The sequence below is a fragment of the Pteronotus mesoamericanus genome, unplaced genomic scaffold (genome assembly GCF_021234165.1).
Source record: "Pteronotus mesoamericanus isolate MK-2021 breed Mesoamerican mustached bat unplaced genomic scaffold, CSHL_Meso_final contig_349, whole genome shotgun sequence".
NCBI classification, from domain to species: domain Eukaryota; kingdom Metazoa; phylum Chordata; class Mammalia; order Chiroptera; family Mormoopidae; genus Pteronotus; species Pteronotus mesoamericanus.
Window position 1 is genome coordinate 144,772 of NW_026555138.1, and position 27,944 is coordinate 172,715.

At 68.9% G+C, this 27,944-nt stretch overlaps 3 protein-coding genes across 4 annotated transcripts; 1 reads left to right on the plus strand and 2 right to left on the minus strand.

Moving 5' to 3' along the window:
* Positions 1–7,420: 7,420 nt before the first annotated feature.
* Positions 7,421–10,172, minus strand: RASSF7 (Ras association domain family member 7). 2 transcript variants are annotated; one of them, XM_054576785.1, is made up of 6 exons: positions 10,077–10,172; positions 9,285–9,412; positions 8,375–9,087; positions 8,158–8,253; positions 7,992–8,073; positions 7,421–7,910 (listed from the first exon to the last, which is right to left on the minus strand). In XM_054576785.1, exons 2-6 carry the CDS (start codon positions 9,406–9,408, stop codon positions 7,882–7,884), a joined length of 1,044 nt encoding a protein of 347 aa, XP_054432760.1. In that variant the 5' UTR covers positions 9,409–9,412; positions 10,077–10,172; the 3' UTR covers positions 7,421–7,881. The 2 variants fall into 2 exon arrangements, with proteins under 2 accessions (XP_054432760.1, XP_054432759.1); XM_054576784.1 differs by having other exon boundaries at positions 7,992–8,253.
* Positions 10,173–12,267: 2,095 nt separating this feature from the next.
* LMNTD2 (lamin tail domain containing 2) lies at positions 12,268–16,451 on the plus strand. Its single transcript, XM_054576839.1, has 13 exons — positions 12,268–12,443; positions 12,537–12,689; positions 13,082–13,169; positions 13,284–13,439; positions 13,681–13,752; positions 13,828–13,916; positions 14,149–14,444; positions 14,826–14,928; positions 15,009–15,204; positions 15,283–15,402; positions 15,479–15,649; positions 15,968–16,156; positions 16,281–16,451. Exons 1-13 carry the CDS (start codon positions 12,268–12,270, stop codon positions 16,449–16,451), a joined length of 1,980 nt encoding a protein of 659 aa, XP_054432814.1.
* Positions 16,452–16,821: 370 nt separating this feature from the next.
* Positions 16,822–26,568, minus strand: LRRC56 (leucine rich repeat containing 56). The gene is given in 11 exon segments (XM_054576786.1): positions 16,822–17,147; positions 18,276–18,394; positions 18,609–18,751; positions 19,004–19,068; positions 19,148–19,318; positions 19,669–19,852; positions 20,434–20,628; positions 20,698–20,794; positions 24,548–24,608; positions 25,262–25,349; positions 26,392–26,568. Coding segments are annotated over 11 exon segments (1,626 nt in total).
* Positions 26,569–27,944: the final 1,376 nt, after the last annotated feature.

Genomic DNA, 27,944 nt, shown 5'->3' on the forward strand with positions numbered 1-27,944 from the left:
GGTGGGACCCGGGGCGCACGCGAGTGACGAGGACGGACCTGGCAAAGACGAAAGGCTGAGAGCGCGGACAGGACAAGCGCGGACGACAGGCGGAAGCCGGCGTGGCTGGGCCCGCGCGGGCCGTGGCCGGAGCGGCCGCCGGGAGCGCCGCGGCTCCGGGGCGCTGGAGGTTCTCAGCAGGATGTCACGCACGAGCTCATAGGGTCCCCTGGGCGGCCGCGTGGGAGCAGACTGGAGCTGGCAGGGCGGACCCCGGGAGCCCAGTCAGAAGGCCGCTTCGGCGACACCCGTTCAGGGACCCTCGTGGCCCAGCCGTGCGCAGGGGAGGCCCTGGGGGAACCCGAGGCACGCGTGTGGGACGTCCTGGAAGAGACGTTGAATGGGCGGCGGAAGGCTAGAGTTGGGCAAATGCTGCACTGGAAATAAAATAGGAGTTGCGTTGGGGGCGGGGCGGAACAGCAGAAGTCCAAGACCTGAACCCCTGGCCTGCAACGAACCGAGATCCGGATCTACGAAGGAGACCAAGAAGGAGCACCAGGGCTCGCGCTTGAGGAGAAACCAGGAGAGGGGCTTCTAGAAGCCCGTGAAAGAAAGCGCAGCAAGGAGAGGGCCTGGGTGGAGCCAGGGCCACGGGGGATGCTCAGCACCGCTGCCCGGGGTGGGGGGCGGGGGCGGGGGGAGTTTCAGGAGCACGGAGGCCGGCGGCCAGGCCGCAGGGGCAGCAAGTCTTCGCAGGGGCTCTGCTGCTGCGCGGGAAGGGGCCGTGGAGGCAGCTGAGCAGGGAGTGGGAGGGCCAACTGACGTTCTCTGTTCACATGAGCAAGAAGAGCCTACTTAGAGGGCCTGAAAAGGACTTCGCCAGCAGGAACAGAGGAGGCAGGGGACTCCACAGTGACCCCTGTCTGTGGACCAGAGGGGTTAGGTCGGGAGAGGGTGGCTGGCACAAAGCCTCTTGGGTGTCCCCCAGGCCAGGTACCTGAACCCAGGTGCTTGGGCTCCAAGCATGTCAGTCACGTGACCCCAGGAGAGTTTCTCAACCTTTCTGTGTCTTACTGTCCTTGGTCACAAAATAGGGATGTCGAGAGCTGAATGGGTCAGTACAGGGACAGCACTTCCGGTAGGGTCGCGTCCAGCCTGGTAAATACCCTGCACAAGGTACCCCCAACCCCCAGCTTGGAGTTTGAAATGTGACGGCCCTTGTACACACACATGCCTGCCTGCCAAAGCCTATGAAATATAAGGACACAGCCTGGGAGAGTCCCAAGCGGGGCTGGGGCGCCCTGCCAAGCTCCCGGGAAGGAGTTAGACACGCAGCTGACGAGCAACTTGGAGTCCCCTTGGAGGGGGGCCAGCCCCTCCCACCTCATCAGCAGCTGCTCCTGGGGGCTGCGGGGAGACTGTCATAATAAACGCACGAATCCACGGTGAGATGCGAAGAACACGGCCCAAGCCGGCACCCCGAGCAGCGCATGCCAACCTGTGCTCTGCTGGGGGGCACCCCCGGACACTGCCCAGAGCCACTGGCCTGGGCCCCTGCTGAGCGCAGCTGGGACCCCTAAGAACCTAGATATGTATCCGCACCTCCCCTAAACCGAGACCCCCGCAAGCTGACATGGATGCCTCGCCCTGCCCCCCGCACGTGAACACCTTCCATCTAGAGCCCCATCCGCAACATCACCTCTGGTGCACCCTGACCAGTCACCCACCTGCCACCTTTCACATGCTTGTGCCCCCTGCCCACTTGTCCCTCAAAGACACGGACCCTCAGGCCTCTGCTGTGTCCCCAGGGTGTGCCGGCCGCCTCCGCTCCTGCTCCTCACGGGCACAGACAGGCAGGTACCGTGCGCACGGGAGCGCGGCTGGGCTGGGAGCTCCCCTGGGCCTCTCCGCGCCAGGCCGGCCCCTGCTGACGTCGGGCCCGCACACACAGGGCCGGAGCTGGAGGAGGACACATGTGGGGCTGAGGCCCCGACTTGGGAGCTGGGCTGGGAGCGGTGCGCGGGGGCTGCCGCAACAGATGACCGTGGACAGAGGGGCCTGAAACAGCGGAAACTCGTTCCATCCTAGTCCTGGAGGCGAGGAGTCCAAAATCAAGGTCGGCAGGGTCACATTCCCTGTAATATCTGTCAGGAGAAGCCTGTCTTGACTGTTCTGGGTCTGGGCGCTGCCGGCTTCCTCGGCTCGTGGCAGAATCACCCTAGTCTCCACCTCTGTCTCCACTTGGCCTTCTCCCTGTGCCTCTGCGTCTCTCCTCCGTCTGCTACAAGTACACTTGCCATTGGATTTCAGGCCTACCCAGGTGATGCAGGAGGATCTCATCTCAAGATCCTTGACTGAATTACATCTGCAATTGAAAGATTTCTTTCTGCAATTGAAAAAAGATCTGAATCAAAGATCCTTTTTCAAGTTGAGGTCACATTCACAGTGCCTAGGCAGAAGGGTATGAATATATCTTTTTTAAAATTTTATTTATTTTTAGAGAGAAGGGAAGGGAGGGAGAAAGAGAGGGAGAGAAACATCAGTTGACCGGGGACCTGGCCCGCAACCCAGCCAGGTGCTCTGACTGGGAATTGAACCAGCGACCCCTTAGTTTACAGGCTGGAGCTCAATCCACTGATCCACACCAGCCGGGGCTGAATGTATCTTTTTGAGGAGCCACCATCAAGTCCCCTACAGAGGGCGGTAAGGGGTGTGTTTGGAACTTCCAGGACGGGGGCACAGCATCGGTTGTCCAGCAGGACAAAACAGGCCCTGGGAGACACCCTGACTCCTGGCCTCTGTGTGTCCCTGAGTCTCAGACTTCTTCCTTCCAAACCTCTGCCCTGCCTGCGCTCCCCCAACCGTGCCCTGCCCTGAAGGAGTGCCCTGCTCAGGGCCCCCCCCACCCCCGGCCTTGAGGACCTCTCACCTTCTGACCCAGCAGAGCTGAGCCACTCACCGCTCTGCTCTGTGCTCCTTCCCTGTCCACAGGTGGCCACGCCCCGCAGTTGCCGGCCCCCAGCTTCACACGCCTGAGGTCCCAGGCAGGGGCAGATGTCTCCCTGGGCCCCAGCACTGAGCCACGCAGGTGACCGTTCTGAAGGAAGAAATGAAGCGACCATGACGGTGGGAAGGGTGTGGGAGGGGCCGGCGCTGGGTGGCAGCGGCGGGCAGGCTCCAGCCTCGGCTCCCGCGGGTGACGCAGGTAAGGCTAGGCTGGGGGGACCAGGGGTCCGGTGGGGAGCTGGAGGGCGGAGGCCTGAAGAAGGGCCGCCAAGGGGCCAGGGGGCTGGGGCTCTCCCCCTGGGGCAGGACTATGGTGACAGTGGGGGCTGAAGAGCCCTTCGGAGCTGCCTAGAGCCGGGAGAGTGGGATCCCGGGGGGTGGGGGGGGGGCAGGCTCTGAGGCAGGTGCCAGCTTCTGGCTGATTTGAGGGAGGTGGGGTTAGGGGGAGCTTTTCCTGACCTTGGAGGGGGCACAAAAGGCTTATGAGGACCCCTATGCCAGGAGCAAAAAGGGGAGCAGGCACCCCTCTGCCTAATTAGGTGTCTAGATGGCCGGGTTCCGCCTCAGGGATGCCCCCGGCCATGGAGGCGGGAGAGGGGTGTGAAGAGAAGGGGGCCGGCGCCGAATGTCCCTTGGCTGACGCCTTGGGGGCGTCACCAGGAGTCAGTAACTCTGGGGCTGAAACAGTCTGTTCCCTTGATTTATAGCTTTTCAGTGCTCGGACCGGACCGGGCAACACCAGTGGGAGAGCCGCCAGGGCCCTGCGCCCCGCGCTCAGGACGCGGACTCCGACACTTCCGTGGTGACAGATCCCGCAGGAAGGATCCAGGGCTCCCAGGGCCGGCCCGCGGGCGTTGCGGGGCAAACCAGGCGGAGTCGGAGCCCCCGCCCCGCTCAGCCCGGCCAGCCAGACGGGCCCGGGGTGGGCGCGGGCGGCGCGGGCTGTACGTGCGTCCCCAGGCCGAGGCCCCTCCTCGGTCTTGGCCCCGGCTACGTGCGCGGAGTCCCGCGGGTTCCCTGGGAGGCGCCGGCCCCCGCGCGGCGGGCGGGGGAACAGCGCCTCGGGCTGTACCACCCGGCCGGCCGGCGGGGGAGCCGCCCGCGAGGCGGTAGCCGGGCGCCCCAGGCCCCGCCCGGCAGGTGGCGGCCCCGCCCGGAGGCCGACGTGCGGAAAAGAACGCGCCGGCCGCGCCCTCAAGGGGCCGCGCGGCGGTGGGCGTGGCCTCCGCACCCCCCTCGAGCCCACTGGCTACGGCGCGTCAGGGCGGGCCCGGCCCGGCCGACAATTGGCTGCCGGGCTCGCATATTTGCATAGGGGCCGGGCGCCGGGCGCGGGCGCGGGGCCTTGGGGGAGCGAGGGGGCCACCGCCGAAGTTGGGCCGAGGGCCGGCGACGGTCCCGCGCCGGGATTTCAGGTGACGCGCTAGGGGTCCCAGGCCCGCGGGCGGGGGCGCACCCCAGAGACCTCCCACCCTTGCGGGCTGCAGGGGCTTGGACTCCTAAGTTGGAGGGGAAGGAGGGGTCGGGGTGCGGGACGACCCCTCCGCCTGCCCGGCGGTGCCTCCGGGCGCAGGGCAGCCACTGCCCACTGCACACTGCGCTGCTTGGTACCCACTGTGCGTGTGACAGCGGCTGATCTGTTCCTGGGCAGCGCGACCACCCCGGCCCCTCTGTGACCCTGCTCTGTCGGGCAGGGGGAGGCCACACCGGGCACGGAGAGGCCGCAGCACTCGGAGGGGGCGCGCCAAGGGGGAGGGGCAGGGCGCCCCTACGGAAGGGTCTGCTTGTTTGCGCCCCGCAGACACCCAGAGAGAGAAGGGACGTTGCGAGGGCTCAGATTGTGCCAGATGCCCTCCTGGAGGGAACTTTCTCTTGTGTGTGTCGGAGCCAGGTTGCGCAGCATTCCTGGGACGGTCTTCTGGATGTCGCCAAGCTGAGAGCAGCCCTGGGCAGGCGTGGACCGGAGGACCACCTCTGGGAACTTTCTTAAGGAGAACGCTGACGGGTTTGGTTTTTCTGTGCAGCTCCGCCACTTCAGCAAAGTCGCCAATGGCGTGAGGACCGCCCGGCCCATTTGTGGTGCCCTGCAGCACGCTCCTCCGATAGGTTGGGGGCACCCTGCGCCATCCTGGGCCTGACCGCTGGGCCTGCCTCCTCTGCTGGGTGTTCTCAAGTCCCCCGTGACAGTCCGCTGGGCACGGAGCAGCCTCCAGGCCTTCAGGTGCCCGGACGCCTGCAGCAGGCCCTGTCCCCTCTCCCAGCAGCGGGGGCTGGCGGCTGTTGCCCGAGAGGCCTGAGGGATTTGCATGGACTCAGACTTCTCTTTGGAAGGACCCTGTCCTGATGGTCACGGGCGTCACACCCAGCAGGTTCCGTATGGCCAGGCTCTGCTGGTGGCAGGGAGGCTGTGGTGGCCTTGGGGTGCAGGACCAGTGGAACCGTTTAGGGCCTCGGGGCAGGGGCTGACTGTGGCCACCCTCCTGAACCCAGGTGTTCTCAGCCAGCCCTAGAGGGCGCTTTTGTGCTGGGGGTGGAGAGGAACTCGGAGGTGGGGGGGGGGGGACGGTGTTCCAGTGCCGGTGCCCAACACAGCCTGGCCCCGAAGGGCAACAGTGACAAGTGGCAGTGGCTGCCCCATCCCCCAGCGGCCAGGGTCCTGCCTCGGCTGCCTGGGGAGCCGGCCCGGCCCTGCCGTGAAGGATGCCCGGGGGGAGCTGGGCTTTCCCTCACCTCAGCACAGCTCACATCCTCATGTTCCATGTACGATTCAAAGCTCGAAAGTAAACTTTGCAGCCACTCAAAGGTTTGCTTAGTGACTCGAGGCTCTTCCGGCAAGGTTCTGGTGGGGCGGGATGCTGTGCATCTGGAACAGCAACCGAGGAAGGCTCTGCCCTGGCTCGCCCCCTCGGCCCCCAGAGGAGGGGGCCCTGCGGAAGTGGGCTCGCTAGCTTGCTCAGAGCCAGGAGCAGACCAAGGACAAGCCCCTGGTGGTGGCTTCAGGAGGAGCAGGTGTCCCTTGGGAACAGGCACAGGAGCCCACAGGCATGTGAGCTCCGACCGCTCTGTGCCTGCCTCCCACTGAGGGCTGGGGAGCTTGGTGAGGGAGCTCGTGACACTGGGGAGGGCAGGGGCTAGTTCCAGTGGCCCTGGGGTGTGTGGGAGGTCGGGGTGGGGGGCACACGGCTTTGCCCGTTGGCCCGTGCGCTTGGCGGCCCAGGGCTGGTGCCGCGATCCAGCCAGCCTTCCTGAGTGTGTCTGGGGGCTCCGGGGGAAGGGAGCAGGCCCCCAGAACCTGGTGGTGCCTGCCCAGACTTCCCAGCCCTTCCACCGGGGACGCAGCCCCCTCAGCCTCTTCGGTCTCGGCTACACCTCACGTGCCCCTATGCTTGGACCCGTCTGGAGTTGCAGGTCAGGCCAGGGTGGCCCCGGGAACAGGCTGCTGGGAGCGGGCAGCGGGCTAGGGCGGCAGCGGGGCAGTCACGTGGCCGGGCCGAGCTTCGCAGCAAGGAAGCCTGGGCTGAGTCCCCAACTTGGCGGTCGGAAGCCTCCTCCCGCCACCTGGCCTGTCCAGCCATTCCCCCTCTGCGCTGCGTCTCCACAGGAAGTCCCCAGTCCAGATGACTCCACGAGCCTGGCTCCTGGCTTCCTTGCTCCTCACGCTTAGGACTTCGCGGCCCCTGCAGCCGCCCCAGAGGAAGCGGGCACACCAGGCCTGGCTCGATCCCAAGGTCGCCCAAAACTCAGCACAAAGACCCCATGATCTAGGATGTCCCCGCCCAGTTCCCCAGGACCACCCACGGCCGCACTCCCAGAGGCCTGGCCGTCACCGAGGTCTCCCAACTCCGCCACGGCCCTCGGAGCTAGGTGCCAGGGGCCCGGCCCGGGAACGGGGCTGATGTGGGCGCCTGCCCGTGTCGTGGCTGCAGGCACCCAGCAGAGGCTTCACAGCCAGCCGGGTGGCCCAGGGGGCGTTGGAAGGCAGGGCGGCCACACCCTCACGGGGCCTACAAAGCTCCCCGGACCTGGACTCCCCAGGAAGCCGGGGACCCGCCCCCACTCGCCCTCAGACTCAGTCAACCTGACAGGCAGGTCTGGCGCGTCCTTGAGTCCTCACCTCCAGGAGCCTCCCCCGAGTGGGTGGCAGTTCCTGCTGCTGGTGGGGAGCAGGCCAGGCGGGACCCAGGTCAGGGCACGGGCTTCTTTAGGCTCCCGACTGTCTGGCCCCAGCACCAGGCTCGGGGTGCAGAGGAGAGCCCTGGAGGGTGGGCGGGCATGACAGCCCGAAATGGGAGGCCCTGGGCGCCCCAGCCTTGGACCCAAGTGACCACTGACCATGGGAGACGCCTTCTCAGGAGCCCTGGCTGCAGAGTATCAAGGGTTATACCCCGCAGATGCTACCTCGTACCACCTCGGGACACACAGGCCACTTCAGGCAGTTTATTGAGGTTTTAGTGTTGCCATTGGGGAGGTAGCACGCCCACATGCGTGTACACACACACATACATGTACTGAAGGTTGCCTCCCGCACACAAGCACACACCCACAGACTGAATGCAGCAGCCACGCGTCCCTGTCCCCAGCAAGGATCTGGGGCCTTTGGGGCCTAGCACATTCTGCGCTGGCCACGCCCCAAGCTTCTGAGGGGGCCTGGCGGACCGGCCAGCACCAGGATGAGAGTCCTCGGCCGCCCCCTGCCCCCGCAGTGGGAACCCCAGGTTCCGAGGTGCTCTGTCTTGGGCCCAGGGCACAAGGCCTTCCAATGGCACGAGGGCGCGAGTCCACGATGACCGCGGCTCTTCCTCTGTTGTCCAGACGGGGCTGGCCCTGCTGGCCGTGCTGGCGTCTTCACAGCCCAGGCCTGGGCTGGCAGCGGACGCTCACCCTGGGCAGGTGCTGCTACCTCCAGCTCTGCCTCATGGGGGCAACTGCGGAGAGGACACCAGCTGAGGAGGCTGAGGGGCCGCAGGAGGGCCTCATCCCACCCAAAGCGGGGGAGGCAGACATACCCTCTGGGTTCAGACTCGACACGAGGGCAGGGCTCCGAGGGGCTCCCGGGAGGGCCTTTCCTCTGGCCGGAGGCATTAGATCCTGCGGGGAAGGCCAGTCAGCTCGGAGCTGGGCTGGGCCCCCCCCCGGGTCCTCCGGGCCCCGCCTGCTTCGGGTCACTCTAACCTGTGTGCCAGGGGTGGCCCCTGTCTGCTGGATGAACTGCTGCAGGTTGCACTGACGCAGCTCCCGGTTCAGCTCCTCAAGCTCCTGGGCCTGGGCCTGGGGCACATGGGACCCTCAGGAGACACAGCCGCGGGGCTCCAGGACCCGCCCTCGTCCGACCCTGAGCCCGGCACCCAAACCGCCCGAGTTGGTGCCGCCGCCGGCCCCGGGGGCTCACCTGGAGGGCATGCTCTGCAGCCTCCAGTGCCTTGCTCACCAGGGCCAGGCTGCCCTGCACCTCCGCACTCTGCCGCTCCTGGGCAGCCAGGTCCTGGCGCAGGCGCTCGGTGGCTGAGGCTGTGGGCGAAGGGGGCCCGGGGGCCTCTGTGGCCAGCTGCAGCTTGGCCTCCAGGGCGCGAGCCTGGGCGTCCAGGGCCTGCAGTCGGGCGGCGTGCTCGGCCGTGGCCGCGCTCAGTGCCCGCAGCCGGGCCTGCGCCTCCCGCTCCCGCGCCTGCTCCCGCCGCAGCTCCTGCTCCCAGAAGGCCTCCTGGCCCAGCTCTGCGGCGTTCCTTTGCACCCTCCGCTCCAGGCCCTGCAGGTCTTCACAGCAGCTTGGCATTGGTGCCACAGAGGCCACAGGCTCGGGCAGCGCTGTGCTGGAGGCCAGCCTGGGGCGCCCCGGGCTGAAGGTCAGCGCTTTGTGGGACTCTCGGCCCAGTGCCGGTCTTGGCTTTGAGGGAAGGCTGGCGCGGATGGGGCCGCGCTCAGGGGGCGGGCAGCTGTCTGAGGAGGGCCTCCCAGTGAGGCTGGGCCCTGTCCGCCTCAGGACAAACTGGACATCACTGGCAAACTGTCCACAGGTAGCCTGAGCACCCACGGGACACTCCTGGGGCAGCAGCTGCCGTTCCTTCTCCCTGAGACGCTGCACGAGCACGAAGCGGCCCGTCTGGCCTGGGGTGGGGGAGAGGGATCAGCCTGCGTCCCCCCGACCCCTTGTGCACCGAGACTGAGGAAGCCAGGGGAGGGCAAGAGGGATGGCAACCAGCCCCGCCCTCCTTGGGGGAAGACGGGGCCAGAGGGCCAGAGGGCCAGAGAGCCAGAGGGCCAGGGCCCACCCGCTTGGCCTGTCTGTCCCTGAGGAGACTCACCTATAGCTTGAGCTAGGGCAATGACCACTTCCTGACAGGTCGTCTGCTCCGACACCCCACAGACCACTCTCTGGATGCCGTCCACCCACACCTTCAGCTCCATGGCCGCAGGCCCTGAGAGCATATCCCTGTCGTGCAGGTAAAGGCCACAGGGTCAAGCCCTGCCTGGCCCTCCTCTGCTTGCTCCTGCTGGCCTGCGCCTCACCCCCAGAACTGGTTTAGGGCAGCCGCCCTGCTCTCGCGTGCCCAGCCCTACCCGCAGGCCACACATTCCTGGGGTGGGGGTAGTCAAGACCAGCCCCCCAAAGGGGGAAGCAATCAGCCTTCCAGGAGCACTCGGAGGCTTCCCCACCCCACTTCCCAACCTCCACTCGCCCCGCCCTACTCCCGGAGAATCATTAACCGGGTGCAGGACTTCCTGCACCACCACCCCCCCCCCCCACTCCGCCCCAGTCACCTGGCAAGGAAAACACTGCCCCTCCCGCAGGGCGCCGTCCCCAGTCACCCAAGGGCGCCCGTACGCTAACTCGGCAACTCGCTGCCATGGGAATGCACCCTCCCTCGAGACTCACACCTCGGCCCTCCGAACCCACTGAGCCTGCCGCAGGCAGCCCCCTCCCACTCCCGCCGATCGCAGCGCTCGCCCCGGAAGCCGCCGTGCCCGCAGCGGGGCGGGTGCAGGTGCGGTGCGCCCCCCACGCACGGCCCGGCTCCTGCGCCTCCGAGTTGCCGCTCGCGCCTGCCCGAGGCCGCGCTCGCGCTCGGGAGGCTTCGGGACTCAGCGCGGCTCACCTCGGCGCCCGCCGGCCTCCCAGACCAGGACTCGAACCGGCTCCTTCCCAGCGCCCGGCGCCGCCGCAACCTGCCGCCTCCGGCGCGGCGGGAGCGTCCCTGTCCACCACCCATTGGCTCGCAGCCCGAGCGCCCAGCCCCGCCCCTCGCGTCCCCATTGGCTTCTCGGCGCGCCCTGCCCACCTCGCGCACACGGCCATTGGCCACCTTCTCTGTGCCCCGCCTCTCTCCATTGGCTCCCCGCCGCCCCGCCCCCCGGCGGCGCCCAGGTACGGGCGGGGCTTCGCGGCGCCGAGGAGTAGGTGGAGCCCCGGTGCACTCACGGCCGAAGCCCGCGAACTACGCGGAAACGCGTCCGAGCTGGCGGCCCACGGGTAGCGCGTGGGGCAGGTGTCTGACCCCGTTCCAGGGCCCACTTCCTCAGAAGCCGCCCAGTCTGACGAATCTCCCACTAGGGAGGGGACGCCGACCTGGGACCCCACGAGCCCGCCAGGGCGCCGAGAGAACCGTGCCCGATGTGCCCCAGGTCCCTCCGACCCCGGTCCCTCGGGGCCCGCGGCGGCAGTCGTCGAGGTGCACAGGGACCTGGGGCAGCGAGCCCCCCGATGGGGAGGTGGAGGGCCGCCGGCCCTCTCCGGCTGCAGCCGGGCTGACAGTCCTGGTGGGGCAGAGAGCTGGGGACAAAGGCCCCGGCTCTCTGTCGGAGGCTTATTCCCACCCCGTCTGTGCCCAGTGGGGCCCAGTGCCTTCCTGAGCTGTGCACACTGCTCTGCCTGCTCAGCCCTGCTGTCCCACCGCCCGAGAACCCTCGCCCGTCTGCAGCCAGGGGCCCTCCGTCTCAGCGCTCCCTGTGGGGGGCATTCGGACGCGGTTCTGCCCCAGTCAGACTGGGCGGGGAGGGGGGCGGTCTTCCCGCCCCGCTGCGTCCTGCCCAGCACAGGGGGCCCCACAGAGACAGAAGCTGAGAGGCTGAGTAAATGAGTGAGGAAGGAATGAAGGTGGGGTGGGGGCAAAGGCTGGAGGGCACGCGTCTTGCTGGTCAGGTCTGGGGCCTCGCCTTTGTTCCAGGGCAGAGGGAACAGTTGTCATGGTGATGGAAATGTCCCGAGGGGGTCACTGCGGTGGACCAGGTGGTGGAGATAGACAGGGGAAGGTGAGATTTCTGGCTCGGGGGTTAGGTAGGTGGGCGCTGGGCACGGAGGGCAGAGGGTGGAAGGCAGCAGAGGGGGGCTGGGTCTGGCACACCCCTCCCCCGCTCCTCAGGGCTGCCCGCTGCTTACTCCGGCCCCCCGCCCCCCCCCCGCCCCCGCCGCCGCCACTGTCAGCTCAGCCCAGTGAGCTCCGAGGCCTCAGGAGCGTGGCCCTGCCGACTCGCGGACACCCAGGGCAACGGGGGCCCCCGTAACCCACCTATCAATCTCTACGGTCAGGCCAGGTGGGGACTGGGGGCGCCTCCCCATGGCTGGTTGGAATGCTGGGCTGAACGATGACCATGGCGGGCCCTGCTGGTCACTGTGGGCCCCTGGGCCGTCGGGGGTTGGTTGGGCACCAGGTCAACCTCTCGCAGCTTCTCCTTCAGGCTGGACCAGCCCCTGGGGGGAGAGAGGAGGTAGGCCTGGGGCTCACTCAGGGCCAGGGGCTGGGGTCTCCCTGGAGGCTCCTGGTAACAAACAGCCCCTCCCTTCCTGGGTGCTGGTGTCCATGGCAATGCCACAGAGCCTCCCCCCGAGGCCGGCCAGGACCTCAGGCCTCGGGTGAGTGTCGGAGGAAGGGCCCTGTGTCTGGGGGAACAGGGGGGTCATGGGTGAAGGACCAGCACCTCTGGGGACCCTTGCTGTGGGCTGGGGGCACCTCAGATCCTGGAGGGCAGGGGCGACAGGGAGGCCACGGGGAATGTACAAACACCCAGGTCACATGTTGCACGGGGGTGTGACCTGCTGCCCCGGCCTGGTCAGAAGCACACAGGTGTGGACACCCGGGTGACCTGCTGTGTGGTGTCCTGTGGAGGAGACACCCCCCCACACACACACACCCGCGGGACTCCTTGGAGAGCCACCCCGTGGCGCAGCCTGGGCTGTCAGACACACAGGTGTGCATGTGGCCATGGGAGGAGAGCCCGCAGGGGCGCCCACACGCGGGGCACAGGGCAGACAGCCCTGCTGCCCCTCCAGCTCCTCCAAGAACATGAAAAATGGCTCAGGAGCCCTGCCGGGAGGCTGGACAAGCCAAGGGAGGGGCTCTCTCTTCTCCGGTGGATGAAGAGCTGGGCAGCAGCCACCTGAGTCCTCCAGCTGGCACACCGGCCGGCCGGGTGGGCCCCGAATGCCTCAAGGACACCAGGGCCAGCTCCCCACGAGGGGACCTGCAGTAAGGAGCAGGGAGGGAGCGGCGGTGAGCCACGGGGGGCCAGTGTGGCAGAGGGCAGGGCCTGATCCCGCGGCTGCGGTGCCGGCTTTGCAGGTCGGCCGCCGAGTCCCTGGACCCGCGCACCCTGCGGCTGCTGCTGGGGCAGCGGGAGCTGGAGATCCGGGCTCTGCGGTGCGCCCTCCAGAAGGGGCGGGATGCCCGGCACTGCCGCATCCTGCAGGAGGTGGCGGGGGTTCCGCTCCAGAGGTCAGCAGCGGAGGCTAGTCCCCCAGCCCGGCCCAGCCCGGCCCAACCCTGGCCCTGACTGCTGGTTTCTGTCTGACCCCAACCCCAGCCACTGAGCCTGACCAAGAAGCCAGCCTGGCCCTTACCCTGACCTTTCCCTCTAGCCCTAGTCTTTACCTGACTCTAAGCCCCCACCCTAACCCTGGAAGAGCTGACATACCAGAGACGTACTGAGACCTGAAGCTTGGACACGTTGCTGGTGCTAAGCTCGACCCAGGTCGCGTCTCCACCCAGGTCCCCCGGGGCTTGACTGGCCCGGCCCAGCAGCACTCTGGGCCCTGGGCCCCCCCTGCCCCTCCTGCGGCTGCGGACCCCGGGGTGAGGGGGCCCTCTGAGACCACCCCTTGTCCCAGGAGCACTCGCAGCCTGGACAGGCTCCTGCTGACCCAGGTGCAGAAGTTGACTCTGGAGCTGAAAGAGCAGAAAAAACAGGCTCAGCTGGTGAGGGGGCCAGGGAGCCGGGCGGGGGGCGGGGCGGGAGGGAGGGGGGCGGTGGCCTTTGGTGGGCGGGGCCTGGTGGAGCCCCCGCCCACCTGCGGCCCGCCCCTGGAGCAGGAGAAGGAACGCCTGGAGGAGGAGCTGCTGCGGACCCAGGCCGCGCTGCAGCAGCGGGAAGCTGAGCTGCACGCACTGCAGAGGTCCTGCCTGCGGCAGCTGGCCTGCTCCTCCTGGGTGGGCCGCATGCTCAGGTCGTCCACGGGCAGCGTGGAGGTGAGCCTGCGCCCGCCCCCCACGCCCCTCCCCGGCCCTCCCCGCAGCCAGCCAGCTTGCCTAGTGCAGATCTGCGCTTCTGCTGGGGGGCTCTGGCCTGCCTCCCTCGGGCTGCCTCCGGACCGCGGCCTGGGACAGGGAGGAACCGGGAGCCCTGTGGTCCAGCCCCCCTGACACTCAGCGAGCGTGTGCCTCAAGTGCTGGTGAGGCCGCAGGGGACAGACGCCCTTTCCTCTTGCAGGTGGTGCCCACGGAGGCCCTGATAGACCCCAGCGACTCCTCTGAGAACGAGGGAGGCACCCCTGCTCAGGAGGTGAGCGAGGACGCCCACTCGTGGCTCTGCAGGCCTGTGGGAGGGGCGGGCCACATGCCTGTTGTTCCTGGCCAGGGTTTCCGGCTAGAGGACGTGGACTGGAACACCATCGCCCACCGGTACCCCAACCTCTTCGCCAACATCAAGCCGAGCTCGGATTACAGGTGGCTGCACCTCCAGGGGCCAGAGGGAGGGCTAGCCTTGGCAGATGGGGGCCAGAGTCCAGGTTCCACCCTCCGTGTCCCTGGCCAAGTCCCTTGCACCCTGCAAGAGTCAGGTCTCTGACCTCTGGAATGGGGTGGGGCTCCAGGCCCTGGGGTCCTGTTCCACAGCGTGGGGTGCCCGCCCGCCCTGGAGCAGAGGCTGAGCGGCACGTGAGTGGCCTGTGACCTGCAGGCACCCCTGGCCCCGGACGCCCCCGCAGCCGCCCGCGGGCTCGCCGCCTGACCAGTGTGGCCCGGAGCTGTGCAGGAGACGGCACCGTCTCAGGAGCGTGGAGTGGAGCTCCCCGCCCTTTGGGGGCCCCGACAACTCCAGGGGCGCCAACTCTGACTCTAGCAGCCGCCAGCTGGACGAGTGTTGGGGCGTGCAGGTGACAGGGAACCCGCCCCGGTCGCCAGGCCACATTTCTTTCCAGAACATAGTGGCACCGGCCAGGAGCTTCAGCAGGGACTCAAAGGCAGAGCCTGAAGGTGGGCTGGGGCCGGCCTCCCGGGGCCTTCCCCGCCCCCCCCGGCCCCCCGCAGCGCTGCGAACACGCCGCTGCCCTGAGAGAGGCTCCCCCGTGCCGGGCCTTCGCTGCAGCCCCGCGGGAGGCTGCCGGGCCTCTCCGGCCCCATCCACAGGGATCAGGGTGGTCTTGGAGGCCTCTGCGCTCTGGCTCGAAGCGCTGCAAGTACTACGAGCTACACCTCTGCTCCGCTCAGTCCCCAGGGTCCAGCCACCCCCCTGCCCTGGATGGGACCCCTGAGGCTGCTCCTCTCCCACGTGGACCCCCAGAGCAGTGCAGGCCAATGGGCCTGCCAGGAGACGTCCCCACAGACGCTCCATATGGGCGTCCCCCTCCCGAACAGGCCCTCCAGAACAGGAGATCTCTCTGGATCTCGGGGAAGCCCACTCAGACCGGCCGGGTGAGGCAGCAAATGCCGCCCTCTGGCCTCCCGCGCACCCCTGGAGGTAAGGAGGGCCGCAGCTTCAAGAGGGGCAGCAGGGAGGCTCCCAGCGGGAGGGGCCCTGACCAGCCACACCCGCCCCAGTCCCAGCAAGACAGGCTCCTGCCTGAAGATCGTGGCCGTGAATCATCACGAGGGGTTCGTCTGCATCTTCAACGAGTCCACGGAGGAGACAGTCAATCTGGGCGGCTTCGTGCTGCAGCAGTTTCTGCGCGACATCCCCGTGTGCATGTACCGCTTCCCGCCCGACACGCTGCTGGAGCCGCGGCACCACATCACGGTGCGCCCCACGCCCCGCGAGCCGGCGCGTCCCCGGCCCTCCCCCGTCCCCCTCACCCGCGCCTGGCACTCTCCCCAGGTATGGGGCGAGGGGCCTGGCGGCACCAAGAAGCAGCTGCCCTCGTCCGAGGACCGGAAGCCTGCCCACTTCCACCCCAGCCCGAGCATCGTGACACTTCTCCTGAGCCCCAAGGGCGAGGTGAGTGCGGGTCCCAACTGGGGGCTGGGGGGAGGCCTCGCCTGCTCAGGCGACCGTGCCCCCCTGCCACCCACAGATTTTCAGCAAGTACCAGGCCCCGCACTGCGCTGTCCCCGTTTCGAGGATCTTCGACGACAACACCGACCTGTCCATCGACAGCTTCCCGCTTTCAGAGACCCAGCCCAGGGCCGACGCTCGCAAGCAGCGGCGCCCGTCCCGACCCCCACGCAACGGTCGGGGGCGGGAGGTCAGGTCCCGGAGCCGGAGGCAGTGGTCGGGACCGCGCGCCCCTCGGTCTCTGCCTCCTCCGCAGGTCCCGCCCCCTCCCCAAGAGAAAGCCACCCCTGAGACCCTGTAGGAGCGTCCCCGACGTCCGCGGGCCCCGCCCCCTCGGGCCCCGCCCCGCGGCTCTGTGGGACTCCCCTGCGCCCCCAGCTTCTCCAGGCTCCTCCCCCGGGCACGCCCCTTGCTCGTGGGCTGGCTCGAGCCCTCCGGACCCTGTCACCCCAGCGGGACGCGGGCCCTGTCGCCGCGCTTGACCTCCAGCGAGCTCTTATGCCCGCAGGGGGTGTCTGTGCCGCTGGAGCGCGCGGAGGCCGACGACGCGGGGAAGCTCCTGCCCGCCGTCCCCAGTGAGCGTGCGTGGGAGGCCGGCAGGGAGGGGAGGCCGGCCCGACACCTGCCATCACTGTCCCACGCAGAGGGCGCTCTGGGCCTCGTGGACTGCCGGGCTAGGAGGGAGCCCCGGATCCGGGTGAGTGCGCCCGCGCTGGGGGCCCCGGACGGAGCGGTCCCGCCCGCCGGCCCCGCCCCTCCCCTCGAGGCCCCGCCCCCTCGCGCCGCCCGCCCGCCCGCCTCTCAGGCCGCGCGCTCCCCAGGTGTGTCGGAAGAGCGTGGACCGGGGCTGCCCGCTGGTGGCGCTGTCGGTGCAGAGCATGGCCGAGAGCAGGTTCGGTTTCCGCTTCGGCGGCTGCCCTCCCATCGCCGCGGACACCGACGGGTGTAGGCCGGGCAGTACCGGCGTCTGCACTCGCCGGCCGGCTGCGTGAGGGCGGTGGCGGCGGCGGCGGGCCAGCACGGGGTAGGGCGCCCGGGGGCCGCGGGGGTGCGCGAGACAAGGGCGGGAGGCAGGCGGTGTCGGCTGCGTCATTTACTGAACCAAGGTCACCTACCAAGTAAACTGCATTTCTCTGCACCTGGGAGTCGAAAGTGATTCTCTTGGTTTTTGGGGTTCCTGGCCCCAAGAGGAAGACCCTGCGCATCGGTGCGGGAGGGCTGGCCTGGCCCGACGCTTTTCTGGCCAGGCCCCCCTCCTGCCCCGACTGCACTCCCGGGTGCTCTGGGTTCCACGAGGCTGCACAGCCGAGCTGGGGCCCCTCGGCCAGCGTCCCCGCCAGCTTGGCCGCGGCGGGGGTTACGCTAGGGGAGGGACTGGGCTGGGCCGAGAGGGCTTCAGTGCGGCCGGCACCTCAGGGCTGGGGGTCTGGCCGCTGCGTCTGGTGCCGGCTTTGGGCCTGGACGTCCTTGGGCTCGAGGGCTCGGTCCAGAGGCCAACTCCAGGGCTCTCAGGGCAGCCACTGCAGCCAGCCCCTGCCCAAGGCCCGGCGCCGAGCTGCCCAGGGCTCGGAGCCGACGCCCGCGGAGCTGCAGGTCTTTGGACGTCCGGCAGCCGCTGTTCGAGTCAGGTGGCGTGGGGACCTTGGGGGGAGAGGGGAGCAGGTTATAGCCCGAGGTCCGAGAAGGCCCTGGAAAACAAGGGAAGAGCTTGTCAGGCAGGGTCCCTGCAGGAATCGCCAGGTGGGGCCGCCCCCCAGCCCTTCAGCCCCAGGCCGTGCCTCTCCGCCCTGCTCCCCGTGCTCCCCGGGGAAGCTGTGGCCCCTCCTCAGTGTCCCCTCAGGGTGGGACGCTTGCTTGAGCTGGACCCACCTGAGGGAGGCAGAGGCCCCCGGCCTGGGCTCAGGCTTTGGGTCACTGGGGCCCGCTCAGAGGCTGCTGCCCCGGGCCGGCTCCTAAACCGCCGCTACCTACAAGGCCCCAGCACCCAGCTCAGGGCCGACGGGGCAGGTGTGGCCGGGGTCACCCAGCACCCGCCTGGGCCCAGTCTGCGGTGGGAGGCCCTGGTACCCCTTTCCCCTGAGTCCCCGCTGTCTGCCCCCCCCCCAGCCGGCCCTGCTGGCTTTCCCGCCACCCCTCCTCCGCCAGGCGTCTGGCCTTTGACCCTCCGTGACGTGACTAGTGGATCTCAGGGCCCACCCTCTCTGGCCCCTCCCCCCAGGCGCCTGGCCCTGCCCCTCGGCGGGGAGGGCACTGGAGGGCCTCCTGCCTGGGCTCCTGCTTACCGTGCCCCTCCTGGCGTGCGCCCCCTTCCACCCGCGGCTCAGACCCCTCCTCCAGGAAGCCCGGGGTCACGCGGGGAAGGCGGCTCTGCCGCTGCAGCGCAGCCCTGGGTCGGCCGCTGTCACGCTGACGCTGGCGTCCCTTGGGACGCCCCCTGCCCCCGGTGCCCCGCCCCGGCCCGATTCGGTGGCCTGAGCCCCACACAGGCCCCATCGGCTGGATGAAGGGCGCGACCCCTGCTGCCTGGGCCTCCTGTCCTCTGCCGCCCCCGCCCGGCGCCCTCAGCTGCGCCTGGGCTGGCCCGCTCCCTGGCCCGGCCGCTCTCTGCCCTGCCCCTGGCCCTTTGCTGGGCACCCTCGGTCTCCCATCCAGCCTGGGCGGCCTCCTGGTCCCATGGGCTCGGGGGAGGGGCACCTGGGATTGTCCCCTCTGTTGTGAGCCCCCTGCGCCCCCCAGAAAGGACCTCAAGGGACCACAGCCCTGCCCCACGGGGAGGCGAGGGCCCGTGCTGGCCCGTGGGCGGGGTCTTTCAGTACCTGGGGCCACGTTTGAGGAGCTGGGGGAGGCCTTGGTCCCTGTCTCGTCCCCTGGTTCTTCAGGGCCCCCCTGTGAGCCCTGGGCGGCGGCTGCTCCTTCCTGCCCAGAATGCATGTGCCTGGGGGAGGGGGACGGGAGAGGCTGCAGCCCTGCCCGCCGCTCCCCCAGCCAATCCCAAAGGAGCGTGGCCCTGGGACGGTGCCCCAGCCCCAGGTTCCCGTGACCAGCTCCTCCGGCCACCTGGGGACCAGTGGCCCCTCAGCGAAGGCAGCCCCAGCCAGGCCCCCCAGACAGCACGCGCGGCGGGGCTCCGTGCGCAGGCAGGCACCCACCGCAGGGGCAGCTCCCTCGGCGCCCGGAGTCCAGGCAAGGCCTGGAGGTCCCGGCCGTCTGCGGGGTCAGGCCCGGGGGTGCAGGCCCGGGAGGCCAGGCCTTCCAGCCTGTGTGGGGGCAGCTGCTCTGGGGGCGCCCCGGCCTGAGGAGCAAAAGAGCCGGTTTGGAGGCGTGGCCTGGGCGGGGACCGGGCGGGCAGGGGGCTGGGAGGAGAGAGACTTGTCAGGGCAGAGGGTGTGGGGGGCCGGGTCAGGGGCTGGCCCTGCAATGGCTGCAGCCCGGGGCCGGGATGCGCCCACTCCGCAGGAGGGCCCAGGTCACCCGGCCGTTTTGGGGACTGAAGCCCAGGATGCCAGTGCAGTGCCGGCGCCAGTGCCGGCGGGGCCGGGCGTACCTGGCACCGCTGCTGACGCTCCCGGAGGCCTCTGGTGGGGTTTCCGCAGAGGACTCGGCCGGCGCCTGCAGAAGAAGGTCTGGCTGGGCCTGGTTGGGGCTCAGGGGCTGCAGGGCCAGCTTCCTGCCCAGGCGGGTCAGTTACCGTGGGTGAGGTTGCTGGCGTCGTCCTCCGGGGCCGGGTCCTTGGGAAGCAGACCTTCAGGCAGGGGACCCCCCGGGACCAGGAGGGGGAGGGGCCAACGCCTGGGAGCCCTGGGCTCAGGCAGGGATCGATCGGGGCTGAATCTCCGGGTGGGGTCTCCGTGGGGACGACCTGCCCGAAGGTCAAAATCAGAGGTCACTGAAGCCCATGCCAGCTGGCCAGCCCAAGGGCCCCCTAAGACTCTTCCCTGGACCCAAGACCCCCCGCCACCCCGCTTTCCGACCTCCCCTTCCTCTTGGATGGGGGGCAGGAGTGCAGGGCCCCAGGATGAGCGGTTAGGGCTGGGAAGGGGTATTACAGGAGCCTGGCCATTTTGACGAGGCCTGGGGGTTAGGCGGCTGGCAGCAGAGAGCTGTGGTCTCGGGGGGCCGCGGTGCGGACACCCCTCCTGGGGCTCCGAGGGCGAGATCGCCAGGCCGGGTGGGGCAGCCCTTGCCACGGCCGGGGGGCGGCGGCCGTACCCAGCCCGGGCAGCAGGCTGTCCAGGACACTGCCCTCCTTGATGGCCTCCTTCACCATGAGCCAGTCCCGATCCAGCTTCCGGGAGGCCGGCAGGCCTGTGTGTGTGGCTGGCATCTCGTCCAGGACCTGCAGCTGGGGGAGGAGCTTGCTCACCTCTGCCCTGTAGTTGTAGCCCTGGGGCACCTGCAGGGCAGAGAGCGGTGGCAGGCCTGGGGCCGGGAGCCTTCAGCCAGCGCGGGCCCGGGGCCCTGCCGTCAGACCCACGGTGGGGCGGCCAGGGAGCCAGGCTGCTGAGGCCGCCCTCCGACCCCGCCGCAGGCTGCCTGGGTCAGACTTGGGCAGCAGGGCCTCCGGGGACGCTGCTGATCCCACTGTTCAGGGTCGTGGCCAAGGTCCAGAGGTGCTGCCCGGAGCTCAGAGCTCTGGCCCAGCTGGCAGGAGTGGCAGCTGGCAGGGCAGGGGGTCTGAGCTCCGGCCGCACGGGCAGTGCGGGGCCTGTGCCACCGCGGGTGTGCCCGGGCTGGGGAGGTGGGGGGCCCTGGACAGGGCCCGCGTGTGTGCGCACGTGCGCGCGTGAGTGTACACGCCCAATTCCTCAGTACAGACCATGCCTCTGTATGGAACAGCTGCCAGGCCTCCCGCGACACGGTGGGCGAGCGGCAGCGTGCGGGGCGCACCCCGGCCCTGGGGGGCCAGGCCCGGGGCCACAGAGCGCTGCCCGCCTCGCGCTGGCTGGCTGGGCCCAAGGCGCCCACCCCACGCACCTTGTTGGAGGGGCTTGGCCGCAGGCACACCAGGTTGCCCTCCAGGGTGAGCGTGGCCAGCCTCGGGCACAGCCGCAGGTAGCGCACCTGGCCCAGGTCCTCCACGCTGTTGCCCTCCAGGTCCAGCACCTCCAGCTGCTCCAGCAGGCACAGCGGGCTGAGGTCCGAGACGTCGTTGTAGGAGACGTACAGTTCCTGGGCAGCACGGGGACCTCAGCCGGGGCCCGGCCCGCGCCCTCCCAGCCCGGGGCGCCGCCGACCCACCTGCAGGGCCGGGCAGGAGCCGATGCCGTCCAGGTCAGCCAGGCCGCAGCGAGCCAGCCACAGCACCTGCAGGCGGCCCAGGGAGGTGCCCAGGTCCCTGCAAAGGGCGGGGGGGGCGTGGTCAGGGCCGCCTGGGGTTGGGGGCTGTGTCTCTGTGCCGGGCCGCGTGCCCAGCCTCCGTGCGCGTCGACTGTCTCCAGGTGCAGGGCCGGGCGGAGTGTGGCTCGACGCAGCCTCCACACGGGGGAAGGGACTCCCTGCCTTCCCCCTTTGCGGCAGCACCCGGTCCCGGGGGCAGGATGTCCTGAACCTTCTCCTACCCCGGGAGGGCCTGTGCTGGCCAAGGGGGCCGCCCCGTGCTGGACGGCTCAGCCTCCCCGGCCCTGCGGGCGCGGGCGCGGGCAGCGGGGCCCCTTTCCCGGCGGGCTCAGCCTAGGGTGCTCTCCCGCGCTGTGTGCCCAAATCAGGGCCCCACTCCCTGCCCGTGGCATCCCTGCCCCCTTCCCTCTGCCAGCCGCTCCCCTGCAGGGGGCAGCCCGGGGCACTCCGTCCGTGTTAGGGCAACAAGGGGGCGGTTGGGGGCAGACCTTCTGTCCCCTGACCTCCCCGGGCCCCCTCTGCCTGCGGGGTCCTCTTGGCCTGCGTGTCCTCCATCTGCGGAGAGGGCAGGGGCTCACGCTGTGTGTCCTTTGCTCAGCTTCTGGGATGTCCTGGGTGTTACTTGTTTATTTTTTAATTTTAGAAAAGAGTTTATTTATTTATTTTTAGAGAGAGGGGAAGGGAGGGAGAGAGCGAGAGAGCACCACCATCCGAGCCTGGTCGTGTGCCCCGACCAGGAACCAGGCCAGCGGCCTTTCTCCTTGTTGGGGCAGCGCCGCGGCTGGGCGTCACTTCTCTTGCGTCTTCTCCTCTCCCACCGGGAGCCCCTGCGGCCCGCCCGTGCCGGCCCGTCGCCCCGAGAGGCCCTTGCGGTCCCCGCTTCTCTCTCCCTTTCCGGGGCTCGGCCTGCCTTCCTCGGCTTTCTGGGAGAGGCCCCCCTCCAATGCCGCTCCCGCCGCTCCCCGCTTGGCCGCAGGCCTCGTCTGCGAGGGCGCTTCCCGGCGCCCTGACCTTTCCCTCACGCACGTTCTGGTTTTGAAGAGGCAGAGCAGGCACGCCTGCTCTGTGCCCCTCGAGGGGCAGCGGACGATTCTCGCAAGCTTCCCCGCCCTCCTTGCCCGTCTCCGCCCCTGGGACCCTTCACCTCGGCCTGTGCTGTCCCGTTCACGCTGCAGGTCTCCTGACGTTTAAATTATTCCATGAACAGCTTTGGGGCTTCCGGGTTGGGGGTGAGGATCTGAGTGTTGCTTGGAAACGCCGAGCTACTCGGGACACCTATGTGGGGGCTCCCCCTGAGCTTGTTGGGGGGGCCTGTGACTGGAGGGGGCAGCCGACCGCGGGTGATCCCCGACCATGGGGCTGGCTGCCCGGGTCCCTGTGTGGGAAGTGTGCCTTGGCCCTCCCGCCTCAGGCCGTGGCGCCGGCTCCTCCCCAGGTGATCTGGCTGTCTCCTCCCCTCTGCCAGGTGCAAATGCTAAAAGGGTTTTATTTAAAAAAAAAAAAAAAAAAAAAAAAAAAAAAGAGCAAAAGCAGCCCCGGCGGGTGCAGCTCGGTGGACTGAGCAGCGGCCTACGAACCAAAGGGTCGCCGTTCATTTCCCAGTCGGGGCGCAGGCCTGGGTGGCGGGCCAGGTCCCCAGGAGGGGGCGTGCGAGAGGCAGCCACACACAGATGTTTCTCTCCCTCCCGGCCCCTCTCTCTGAAAATAAATAAATAAAATCTTAAAAAAAAAAAAAAAAAAAGACCTGAACATAAAAACTAAAACCAGAAATTGAACAGACCTTGGAGATGTGGGCGAACCTCTTAAGTGATGCCCAAAGTCCCAGCCACATCGGACGGACCGGGAGATACCAGGACACAGTGTTTCCTTGCACGTGAAGCTCCCACAGTCAGAGTCAACGGGAGCAGGAGGGGGAGAGGCAGGCGAGTCTGCCAGGCCGCCAAGCCGTGGGCAGACCCCCGAGCAGGGAGCGCCGGGTCCGGGCAGGAGGCCTCAGCCCTCGGCCGGGGAGAGATGCGCGTGATTGCGCCATCGTCAAAGCTCTGCTCTGCTGTTTCCATCGTTTCCACCTCCGCCGCCTTAGAGGCCGTTCCTGTGGCTCCCCCGGTTGCGAGGGCTGAGCCCAGGGGGACAGGCGCAGTGGCGGGCTGGCTGGCTGTCCCCAAGCCCGGGCTGTCGGGAAAGCCCCCGAGGGCGGAAGGCTTGTCGTCTTCCCGGGAGCACCGCGTCCAGGCCTGTGTCCTGGCTCGGCTGCGGCCGCACGGCCCGCCCGCGTCCCGGTCGCTCTCCCGCCCTGCAGTGCCGCCTGGGACTCGCACATCCTACCGTCTCCCTCGACCGCTAACTGCGACACCGGTTTACTGGACGGAATTCGTTTCCTCTTACAAATTCTCGTTCACAGACATCGCAACCCCACACGGTGTTTCCGGGCAAATGCCGTCTGCCTGAGTAACAGGGTTCAAGGTTCAGGGACAGGGAAGTTTCCTGCCCGTGTTCGCTGCTGTGGCCTCGGAACAGAACACGTTTTCATTCTGCTTGTGGTCTAGTCCTTTTCTCTTGGACTTTTCTCTTGGACCTTTGTTTTCTTGGAATGGAGGGTTTTTCTGGTTACAAATGATAATAGCATATTTCTTAATTTTATAATATCTTCCACTTCTCATACTTTTCATCCTTTATCTTATGTGCTTTTTATGTTCTTTCATTGGTCTTTCGGCCAACCCGTAAGCCTTAACAAGGAAGGAAGAAATGGTTTTTGTCTGCCGATGACACGGCTTGCCCTGGCAGACGCTGCCTTCCCAGGCACTGAAGGCGCCTTTCTGCCACTTTCCAGATGCTTCCTGGCGGGACTCGGGGTCGTGTGGAGCCCGTGGGCCGGCTCTTGTCCTGCGGCTGCCGCGGAGGCCACAGACTCCCGTTTCCAGATCTGCACGTGTTTTACTAAATTCGTTTTGATGTGAATTTGATAAACATCAGCATCAACAAGGAAAACCAACAACATTTCAAGGACGTTGCTGAGTAAACACGTGTGTCGCCTGACGTGTTGCCACGCAGGGGCTGTCGGGACCGCGGACTGCGCCGCCTTACGCCGCGGAGCTGGCGGGGCTTCCCGGAACCGGCTTTACTCCAACACCGATGACCGGTCGCGGCCCCTCAGCCCTGCTCTTTGTGGCCCCAGGAGGGAACGGGGACGATGCCTCCATCCTTAGTCTTCGCTTTCGTCTCTTCCCTCAATGATGGAAGGGCTGCTGTGTGCCAGCCACCTCCTCTGTCCCATGAGACCGTGCCACCTGCTCCGGGGCACCACCGGCCACCCACGCCACCCCCAGCTCTGGCCCTCGCAGTGCAGGGACACCCCATGCCCTGAGGCCTTGCCCGGTGTTGGGGCGTCCACCAGAAGACCCCACTGTGGGTTGGGGACCCTTTACCGAAGGTCCGTGGGGGCCTTCGGGCACCACACGGCAGGCCCTTGGAGACCTCGTCAGCCGCACGACCTGGCGTGTCGGGCCGGACCCTCAACTCAGGCCCAGGTGTCTCCCTCAGCAGGCGCCCTGGCCAGTGGGGCCGGGGGCGTGCGCTCCAGCCCGGCTGGGGGGGCGGTGCCTCAGGACGGCGGCCGGGCCGCAGGACAGCCAGGGGTCTCTCCGTGGGGACTGCCCCCTGACTGAGCTTGCCCTTCAACCCCTGCAGGACCCGACCCCGCGTGGGACAGGCCACCCCGGCCCCACCCTGCGGTCCCCGGGAGGGCACTCACCTCACGGAGCCCAGGTGGCTGTCGTTCAGCTTCAGCTGGCTGAGGTTGGGCAGGTGCACCCCTGCGGGGCCACAGGGGCGTTGGGGGCAGGCCCGCCGCTCCCCGCCCCCGCTCTCTGCGCCCCGCTGCCCGTGGCCCCGCTGCCTGAGGGTGCGCAGAGGCCCCGGGCCAGGAGCCCTCCTGCGGCCAGGCCCGGGGGGAGCATGCAGGGCAGGGCGCGGAAGGTGCACCCCAACCAACGGCCACACGGGGGCCGCCAGGCCACTGGATCGCTTGGAGGAGAGGAGGCTGCTGGCAGGGGCCCGGCTGCCAAGGCTTGGGCCCTGCCCCCAGCCACCTCCGAGGCCGCCCCAGGGACCCACGGACTGGGCCCTCCACCAGCTCGTGGCACTGAATGCCGGGGCACGGGAACCCCCACCGGTGTCCTTTGTATCCCAGGTGCCCCAGCGAAGGGTTTGGAGCTACTGACTTGTACAAACGACAGGGCCCTGGGACCGGGAAAGGCGGGGCGCGGCCCATGGGGCGCAGGCCAGTGGATCTGCGGGGGTCAGGCCCGGCCCTTGGGGCACAGGGTCGGCTTGTGGGGCACAGTGGGAGCCTGGGGAGTGCGGGCGGGCCCATGGGGCACAGCGGTCCGCACAGCAGAGCCCGGCAGGCAGGCTCCAGCGTGGTCCGGCCTTGACCGTGGGGGGCGTGGGCAGCGCAGGCTCGTACCGAAGTTGCTCAGGCTGTGCTCCTGGGTATCGACGCACATCTCCAGCACGGTCACCTGCCGCAGGTCGTCCACCTGGGCCAGGGCCCGCTGCAGACACCGACGGGGAGTCAGCCCGGGGGATGGCGCAGCGGCCCTGCCCTCCCAGGAGCCGCCCTTGGTCTGTCCCCGCCTGGCCTGGTGTGGGAGGCTCCTGGCGTGCGGTGCGGGGCGGCTGACGAGGTCATGCCCACCGCCGGCCCCGCGGAGGCGCCCTGGGGCCCCTGCCTGCGCACCTGCTCCTGACTCTCCCTGGCATGGCCCACGGCGTCCCTGAGGGGCCAGCGGGAGGCAAGGGAGGGGGCGTGGTGGGAGTGCCCTGTCCACCTGCAGGGGCCAGAGCACGCGGACCCCTCTCCGAGTTGGCCAGGGAGCCAGGCGGGGACCTCGGGCAGCCAGGCTGCATGTTGGCAGGTGCATCGCTCAGTGTCTCCAAGGAGCCTCTGGGTGTAAGCGTGGGCTCCACGAGGGGCCCGGCAGTGGCAGGTCCGCCTCTCACCTGGCCAGTGGAGGGCACAAGTCCGGCCTGGAAGGGAGTGGGGGTGCTGGGAGGTGCAGGGCTGCCCCGTGGGGCCACCGGGGTGGGGTCTGCGGCCAAAGGGCCCTGCAGAGGCCGCTGGCTGGAGGAGGGGGGGGGCGACAGGGAACTCCCCCCAGATTTGGGACAAAGCCTTCACCAGCCCCCCTGATGCTCGGCCTGACCCCAGCAGGCCGTGGTTTCGCTCACTCCCCTCACCGTGCACCTCGCAGGCTGCGCGCTGGCGGCTGGCGGCCCTGTCTCCCTCCAGCACATCCGCTGCCAGGCGAGGGGCCCCTCTTGCATTCACAGAGGGGGCGTGAGGGCCTGGGGCACGGTGGGTGCTCGGCAGACACTTGTGGACTCCCTGCCTAGCTCAGCCCTTCCCGGGGCCTGACGGCCTGGGGGACCTCTGTGTCACCAAGCACCTGGGGTCTGCCCTGAGGGTGGGGCACGCACAGGGGACCCGTCCCTGAACTAAGCCAGGCTGGCTGGGCAGGGTCAGCGGGCGGTCTGCACGCAGGCCCCAAACGCGACGCCACGCAGGCGCCCGCAGCCGTCCGGCCCCGCACTCACCAGCCGGGCAGGCCCCAGGCCCTCCTCCACCAGCCGCTCGCCCGGGTCTCCCCCGCGGCTGTCCGCGTCCGTGCTCTGCGGGCGGGGGTTGTGCCGGCCCTGCCAGCTCAGCTCCCGCACGTGGACCCTGGCCGTGCCGGGCCGAGGCCCATGGGCCCTGTCCTGGGCCTGGTCCATTCACACCCAGCCTGCGGGGACAGGCACAGGGCGGCTCGGTGCGTGTGTCACCGCCCCCCGGTCCCGCCCCCCCCCCAGAAGGCTCCCCGGGGGGCCTTCGCCTGCTCCGCCTGCCTGGGGGCCTCGCCGACCCCTTGACCAGCAGTGGCTCACACCCCCTGTCCAGGCAAGTCACCCTCCCTGTGGTCCTCCAGGGTCCATGTGCTGGGGCGGGGCTGGCTCCAGACCGCTCTGCTGTGACTGGCAGCAAGGCACTGCCTCGGGCCCTGCGCTATGCTCCCCGCCCCCGTTCCGGCCTGCGAGCCTGAGGCTGAGGGCTGGGGTCTCAGGCGCTCACCCCGCCCACAGCTGTGTCCCTGGGGCCCTCACCCGCAGGCAGAAGCCTTTCCCCTCAGTGGGTCAAACATCCGGACAGGGGGTGGCCTGTGGCCTCAGGCAGCACCTGCAAGAGGAAGTAGGGTCACTGTGCCCGGGGCGTCAGACAGGCTGGGCCAGGGTCACAGGACCCAGGGGTGCGCGTGAGCTCGGGTGGTGGGGGCTGTCGGCCTGGGTGCTTTCCGCCACCCTGGTGGGGGTCCCGGCCCTGCTGCTGCGGGAGACAGGCAGGTGGGCCGGAGGGGCCGGGCCCTCCCAACGCTAGTGCCTGCTTGTTCCGGTGCCCCCGGCCCCAGGCCCAGGTGTCATCGGAGGGCCAGCCCCGCACGTCTGCCTGCAACGCCCTGGCTGCCTCCCTCCATCTTGGGTGGAGGCTCCCTGGCCCCCAGCCCCACTCCCTGCCACCCTTCCTGGACTGACCGTTTCCATGAGACTGGCCGGTCTACAGCCCTGTGTCTTACGCCCCATTGGGTGGAGCGAGCTCCTTGCCCCAAGACAGGTGGGCCTGCGTGGGCAGGACGCTCGGCTGCCCGCCGGCCGTGGGCACAGAGGGGCGCTCAGATACGGACCCCAGGAGCTCACGGTGCCGCTGCGCAGCCTGTCAGCCCCAGGGGACACTCAGAGTTCATCACGGTCCCAGACCCCCAACCCGGCCCTGCAGAGCTGGCTGGGTTTGGACAGGCGGGGGGCGTGCTGGGACCTGGGGCTCGCTGATCGGGCCCCAGTGTCTCAGGGGCCTTGCCCTGCAGGCGGCCTGCACACGGGAGGCCCGGGAGGCGGAGGCCCTGCGGGTGCGCCCGGCGGTCTCCTGGAGCTTCTGGCCGGGATTTCTCTCCAAGAGTCCCCTCTGCTGCCAGCCTTTCAGCCTTGCAGGACAGCCCACCCCTCCGCCCCCGCCCAGGGAGGTGCAGCTGCCCCAACCGCGCCTGCCAGCCTCGGGCAGTGGGGAGGGTGAGGCTGGTGGGGTCCTGTTCCCAGGTGCCGGCAGGCAGCTCTGAGGG